General features: G+C 38.1%; 1 protein-coding gene across 1 annotated transcript; it reads left to right on the top strand.

Moving 5' to 3' along the window:
- The first annotated feature begins 709 nt into the window (after positions 1 to 709).
- On the top strand, positions 710 to 6,858 carry MMAA (methylmalonic aciduria (cobalamin deficiency) cblA type). The gene is made up of 6 exons (XM_010294074.1): positions 710 to 1,130; positions 2,248 to 2,370; positions 3,788 to 3,958; positions 4,274 to 4,359; positions 4,919 to 5,068; positions 6,498 to 6,858. Exons 1-6 carry the CDS (start codon positions 710 to 712, stop codon positions 6,783 to 6,785), a joined length of 1,239 nt encoding a protein of 412 aa, XP_010292376.1. The 3' UTR covers positions 6,786 to 6,858.
- Positions 6,859 to 7,392: the final 534 nt, after the last annotated feature.

Below are 7,392 nucleotides of genomic sequence, written 5' to 3'. Positions count from 1 at the left end.
CGGCGGCTTTTGTGAAGGAGCGGCCCACCGGCCCCTCGAAGGACCTCTGCCTGGGTCGATCTTTTAGGCTTTTAGCCGTGCTGCAGTGGGTCAGAGCAGGCCCAGCGAGCGCGGCGGTTGTGCCTGCAGCTGCAGCTTTGTGTCGGTCCTCCAGGAGGTTTCGTCTCCTCGAGTTTATCTCTAAATGTTCTTGTGTTTTGAGCGCTTTTTCTTCCTGCCCGCCCTCCCTCAGTTTTGGGAATAAGGTGCAAAAAGTCCTTCCTGAATAATTATTATTGTTTTTAAAAACTCTGCAGTCTTCGAAGTGGAATATGTACAGGAATTTCAATAAGCATAAGGGTTGGTTTGGTTGGTTTGTTCCTGGTTTTTTAGGGTACTGTGTGTGCTCTTAGAAGCTGTCGTATTTAAAAGTGCTTTTTATTTGCTTACAATATTTTCGTTTATTAAGTACGATAATAAAGAGATGCTATGCTATTAAGGACTTCGTAGCCTCTCTTTGCTCTGTTTTTTTCAATAGGAAGAAGGAAATACCTTTTTTTGTTTAAAACGGTAGACATGGATAAAAGAAAAACTGATGATTGCCTGTGTATATAGGTTTCATCTGAGTCCTTACAGGTGCTTTGAAGGTAGTAAAATGTTTTTCTTTCTCTTCAGGGCGTGTGCAAACAGAAGTGAACTGGTACCTCTGGTACTTTTAATTCCAAACAAGATGAAGATCCCTTCTTTGCTGCTGAGATTCCCTCATTATTATATCTTTAGAAGAACTTACTTCACGAACTTTCACTTAATTTGCAGAGCAGAGTTCCAGCGCATTGAATCTCTTACACCAGTGTACCACTATCGTACAAAATGGATATGTTCGTCAAATGGTTTGAGGAGAGGGCTGTGTCAACAAGTGGCTCCTGACCAGCAAATAGAGGGACTTTCTGACAGAGAGCAAAGACTCGTAGACAGACTTTACAATGGACTAATCCAGGGTCATAGAGCCTGTTTAGCAGAAGCCATTACACTTGTAGAATCAACTCAGAGTAGGAAGAAGAAAATAGCCCAGGTGCTCCTTCAGAAGGTATTATCCTACCACAGGGAACAAGAAAAGTTAAATCAAGGAAAGCCACTTGCCTTTAGAGTGGGTTAGTCCTTTTATGTCTGTCCAGTAGTTGCTTCGATGAAATTACAGTCCTGCTTTTTCATTATCACTGCTATTCTTTAAGTATCATGGTCTGTAGTCCTGGATCATTAGTTTCTTGTGGTTTGTAACCAATCTAGGTCACTTCTGTTGACTAGTAGAATTATGGCTTGAGCTGGAAAATGCTTTTGAAAAAGCCATAGAAATAATTATTGCTTCCTGGGGGAGAGGACACAGTTATTTGGGTTTTTTTTTTAATAACTATTATAAGCTGAAATGTTAGGTAGTTTGCAGATTGATACAGCTATTATTTACGCTTAGATAGGGAAGGATGTAGTTAAGCAGACCTGTTCTTTTCCCAAAGAAGGTATTCTCTTGAATACTTCCTGAATCCCTTCATTCATCCACAAAAGAAAAAATTTGTACCTTCCTGTTTTATGGCCTTACTTTAAAGCAGCCTACTTTTCAGCTGAGGAGATTTGAACTGGTTATCTTGGTAACTATAAAATACTTGTATTTGTATCACATCCTTGTGAAGAGGTGGAGTACTAAAGTATGTTGTGTCTAGTCGTCGTGTCTCATGTGTGTACAAAGGTAGTCAAAACAGGAACTTGGGCACAGAAGTGAGAAATAGTTGGTGGAGGTTAACAAGTTAATCTTAGTTTGCATGCTTTGACATGTATGTCGCCCGATTTTTTTGAAATAACAGCTCTTCAAGGTAAGGGCTTTTGCTTTTAGAGTGTGTCATTTATAAATAGTAAATCTGAAAAACCCAGATTTAGGGTATGATATTTTTAAAGTTCCGAAGTATAAGCCAGTATAGATAAATTTACTTGGAGGAGAGAAAATAAAGCTGCATAAACCCAACATTATGTTGCTATGGGTAGGATGGGGGGTGGTGAAGCAAGCGCTGCTGTGTTGGGTGAACCAAGGTCATGTATTTCAACTCAATTACAGTTGCTTCATTGGATATATCTGTTGTGGCATAGCTTTCATTTGCCTTTGTTGTGGCATTGTGCTAAAGTCTGAATTGTTACCAACTTAGAAGTTGAATGTGTTCATGTGAGGTATTATTTATTTGATTAACAAAATGGTTTTTTCTTCCTAATATGATTATTTAGGATTGTCCGGCCCTCCTGGTGCTGGGAAATCAACTTTCATAGAATGCTTTGGGAAAATGCTTACAGAAAGAAAATACAAAGTGTCTGTGTTGGCTGTAGACCCTTCCTCTAGTACAAGTGGTGGTGAGTGTGATTTAAAGTTTGAGTCAGGCTTCTACTACCTTGTCAACTATAGGAGTATCTCTTTGAACCAAACAGAGGAAAAATTGGGGGTCTATAAAGGTAAAATGTTAAAAATAAATGTTTTATTAAGTTTTCATTGTTTCCTCTGTGTGATACGAAATTGGGAAATAGGTATCAGTGTCTTAATTTTGTCAGGTTTCCTCTTTTGCAGTGTTCAAATGTTGCTTTATAACTTTTTTGTCTGAAACTTTAGATAGTTGTCTGTCTTTTTTTCCCTGTGAATGGAGGAGTAGAAGGGTATTAGCTTCTGCTTAAATTTCAACAGTGGTAATGCTGATCACTGGGCAGGAAGCACATGCTGTTTTAAAACTATTTAGAGGATGCTGCAATGTAGATCAGGCTGGATTTTGGAACATTCATTAGTTCTTCTCAATAGGAATTTTTGGATTTCTGTTGACTATAGTGGTTTAAGGGTCTCCTGATACAGCATCATTGACCATTTGTCTGACTTGTAGCATGATTTTTTTTTTTCTAAGTTTGAAATTCTTCAAAGTTGTGTGGCTGTAATCTGTCACTCTTAAATGAAAAATTGTGGGGAAATTATAGGCTGACGCTGCTTGATTAATGGTATCTCTGACATAAATAGTATATTAATAGAACCTTAATAGAATAGAGTCATAGTAGAACCTTGATTTTGCTCTTTTTCTAATGGGCAGCTGCCAGGGAACATAATTACTTTTTCCAGCTTCTATACTGTCAGAGAAGATGTTGCAATGTGTAACTATTTAAAAAGGAAAAAAAACTTCAACATTGCAATGACCTGGAGCTAAGACAGACTATATTCTTGAATGCATACATTCGAGACGTGTCAATAGAATAGCAAAATATGATAGCAAGACTGTATCAGTTGAAAGAATGGAGCAACTCTTCTCTTTTGGAATGTGTATCGTGTGTAGATCTCACTGAATCCAATTTAAAGTTTGTACGAGAAGAAGGAAGGAAGGGATGCATGTCAGCTTCCTTAAAAACAAAACAAAAAAATCTACCATCAACAAGTATCAGAATCATAAGGCAGAGCTTTGCCCCTTTGGACAGAAACAGCAAAGATGTAATTGTGTGTCCTGCTGTGTGTAGACCTCAAAAAGCCATTCAGGAATTGCAGAATTCATTCTGACCTAGAACAAATTCTTCATATTTGGCAGCAGTAAGGTCTGCTTATTAGGCCTTTCCAACTTCTAATAAGGCAGAAAAACCAGGCAGTAACTCAGCAAAGTCTTGAGCAACTGTTATTGGGATATTCTTATGTGACTGGCTTCATCCAAATGACCTGTCTTTTCTCACTCTTTTATTGAGAGGAGGAGAGGTGCAAGCGTGGCTGTTCTGTAGTTTTGAAATAATTTAACATTAAACGTTTAAGGTTCTCTGTTGGGTGATAAAACACGGATGACTGAGTTGTCAAGAGACATGAATGCATACATCAGACCATCTCCAACCAGAGGGACACTGGGAGGCGTAACAAGGACCACAAATGAAGCCATTCTGCTGTGTGAGGGAGGAGGCTATGATGTTGTTCTTGTGGAAACAGTAGGTATGTGCTTAGGGTTTTCTTTTAATTATCCTGTTGCGATATCTAAATAAGGTGTGCTACTAATTGTGTACTTTCATCCTTGATTTTGCTCATGCTTTCATACATAGTTACTGGTACACAATGAATGCCCATTCAGTCAATTTTCTAGTCCTGTCCGTTTTGTAAAAACGCTTGTTTTGTAAAAACTGTTGTGTTTCATGTTGTCTTTGTTAGTGGCATTTGTTCATGGTGCTATACTGGGATCTGTCATAATTGCTGTCATTAATGTGACTGAAAGTTTGCAATAAATGGTCAACTCTGGATTTAATTTTTTAGGTGTGGGACAGTCAGAATTTGCTGTGGCTGATATGGTTGATATGTTTATATTACTGCTACCACCTGCGGGTGGAGATGAATTACAGGTATTTTTCAGTTTCTCTTATTCAGTATTACCTAGGACTAGAAAGAGAAATTTAAATCCAAGATGTAGTATTTGTCTGTGCAGAAAGTCCTTATCAATAGTTCTGTAAATTACACTGCTACTATTGAAGTATTTTCAGTGTCTTACCAATTTATTGCAGAGTTAGGATCTGATATTCAGCCCCTAATTTTGGAAGTACTAGGATGTAAACTTTTTATCCTCTCACTTACTTTGGCCTATTTACTAGAAAGTGTAAAAAGGTTTGCAAACTTGGTCATGTTTTGATTAAACTTAAGTCTCTACACATGAAATAGGTTATTGTGTGAACTCTGATATCCATATTTAGTTTTCTTGTGTCAAAGTAGAGTAATAACTAGTAACAACAGAGGCCGTTGGTATTACTCTTACATGGCTAGTACATACGCACGCATGCACTCACAAAAAAGTCATCAAGAGCCACCAGAAACTAAAAAAGCATTTTAACCTGCTTTTTATGATAAATCAGCATGTCACAGTCCTTCTGGGTGGGTATTCATGATTTCTTTCCGTGCTCCTTTTAGGGTATCAAACGGGGTATAATTGAGATGGCAGATCTAGTTGCTATAAATAAAGCTGATGGTGATTTAGTTGTGCCTGCACGGAGAATACAAGCTGAATATGTTAGTGCTATGAAGCTGCTTCGCAAACGTTCAAAGGTTTGGAGACCAAAGGTTTGTGTACTTCACTATGGTTTGTGGGTGGCATGGGTGTCTAGTTTGGTTTGGTTGGTGTGTTTGGGGGTTTTGTTTTGTTCCCCCTGCCCCAAAAAAGTGCTGAATGAGTTAGGATTGTTGTCGTCTCATCTAGCTATTCTAGTCTTCCTGGGCTCTTCGATAAAAATTTCAGTTCAGTTGTTTAGTTTTTCACTGTGCTAAAGAGTTGATTGCTGGTGCTTCTGCTTCACCTCTGATCTCAAGGTGTGCCACATGAAACTCTGTGCAAAGCCAGTCCTCCCCACCCTGATTTCTGTCCTGAGCTAGAAACTCAGCACTAGCAGACCTATTGCTAACATCAGCAGTGGTGCAAACTTGTCTTGCTTTTTGTAAACTACGTATCTTAAAATGCCCCATAAGCTATTTCTTCATCTTTTATAACTCTGAGGCCTGTCCTTGCCTTTGTTCTTTCACTTGTTCATGTATTTCCTTTATTGCTTTACTTTTTAAAAAATTTCTTACATAATAAAAGTTCTCAGGGAAGAATGTCATCTACTTGTGTATGCAATGTCTAGATTATTGGAATTCTCATCCTGTGGGCCTTTAGTTTCAATGCAGTATTCCATCTATTAAAAGGTTATGGTAAATTATTAAGGAAAAGATTCAGTACTAATTTTTAGTATGTGTATATAAAATAAGCACACACACTCTCTCTCACTCCCTTTACTTACATACATGTGTATATAAAGGAGGTTTGCTCTACACTGGTATTGAAAATTGACCCATTGAATTAAGTTTAAATCATCTGGGCTGCTTGAGGCTTATCCATAATTTTGTAATTTTTGTTTCTAGATCTGATGAGAGGTCACATCTGATAAATGTGGCCCAAAAGAACTGTTTGAGACCAGTGAATTAAACAGGTTGTCAGAAATCTGTCTCCCTTTCAATGATGGCAGTGTCTGACAACTGTAAGAAAAAAAAATACTTGGCAAAATGAATTCCTAGTCTGGAATGCAAATGCAAAAAATAGTTGAAATACCTCCTTTCTGAAATATGTTAGTGCAAAAAAGTAGCTACCAGAGTGTATCTACCAGAATATGATACTAACTCTTCGTTTAAGTAAAATGGCAACACTGTACCTTTTAGCTAAAAGACTCATTAGAATTCGTTCTGACTCATTATACAAACAGTTGGACAAGGCCTATTTATCCCAAATACTATGGATCTCAGGGTTCACTTATAGTTGGTAGAATCCAAATTTTGAGATCTTTTTTTTTTAAAAAAAAAAAGTAAGCAGCAGAAAACTTCTTTGAGCTTCACAAAATGAGTGTACTGAAGTAAGGTTGCCTTATGCATTTCTTAATTTTCATGCAGTCTACCTGATGTAGTAGTTGAACCCTCAAGCTCAGCAGTTACTTAGCTTTAAAAATTCTTCTGAATCCAACAGGTAATGCGCATCTCTGCCAAAACCGGAGAAGGTATCTCAGATATGTGGGATAAAATGACAGAATTTCGTGACCTTATGCTCACAAGTGGTGAGTTGATTGCCAAACGACGGAAACAGCAGAAAGTGTGGATGTGGAATCTCATCCAAGAAAATATGTTGGAACATTTCCGGAGTCACTTGGCAGTCAAGGATAAGATTCCACTTCTAGAAGAAAAAGTTCTTAGTGGTGTCTTGTCTCCTGGGCTGGCAGCCGACCTGCTACTGAAAGCATTCAAAGATGGTCTCTAAGCATTACATTTTACTCTGTTCTTGTCAACTGCTTTATGTAAACATGAACATTAAATACAGTTTTTCTATGTGTGGATTCAAATGTTTTACTACAGCAGACATTAATAGAAAACCTATCCAGAACTCTGCAAAAAAATACTGTAGGATTCTGTATCTGCAAAGATCGTGACAGACCCAAACACTCGGAGATTACTACAGACTATAATGGGGGGAAGAGTACGCTTCTACGTCTTCTATTTGTACACGCCATAGATCTGTTGGTCAAACATGTATGCCTGTATCAAAATGTGATTGGTTTTGGGAGGGCGAGAGAGAAAAGTTTGCGGTGGTGCAGAGTTTTATTGCAGTTATGGGACCATCTTAGAGCAGTTGACACTGCAGCTTTCCATTCTAATGTAACATCAGCTGTTGGCAGTATGGATTGCTCTCTCTTTCCTTACCTTGAGTGACAGCAAGAACGCTGAACCCTGTGGCAGCACCTGACCAGAGTCTTCGTTTAAGTAAATTGTATGCATATAAATAGAATATAGTGGTGTTTGGTCCCTGTTTGGAAGCTATAGTTAGTTGTTAAACGCTATACACTAGGAGAATGGAATTTTAACCAGTT

This window comes from Phaethon lepturus, unplaced genomic scaffold, assembly GCF_000687285.1.
Source record: "Phaethon lepturus isolate BGI_N335 unplaced genomic scaffold, ASM68728v1 scaffold27209, whole genome shotgun sequence".
Lineage (NCBI taxonomy): Eukaryota > Metazoa > Chordata > Aves > Phaethontiformes > Phaethontidae > Phaethon > Phaethon lepturus.
The sequence above is the reverse complement of the archived record's forward strand: the minus strand, read 5'-3'. Positions and strand labels throughout refer to the sequence as shown.

Excerpts from the sequence above, each read along its gene's own strand:
- MMAA (XM_010294074.1), top strand. The coding sequence starts at position 710 with ATGAAGATCCCTTCTTTGCTGCTGAGATTCCCTCATTATTATATCTTT. Across the intron at positions 2,371-3,787 it reads TTCCTCTAGTACAAGTGGTG|GTTCTCTGTTGGGTGATAAA; the intron begins GTGAGTGTGATT and ends TAAACGTTTAAG. Across the intron at positions 5,069-6,497 it reads CAAAGGTTTGGAGACCAAAG|GTAATGCGCATCTCTGCCAA; the intron begins GTTTGTGTACTT and ends TGAATCCAACAG.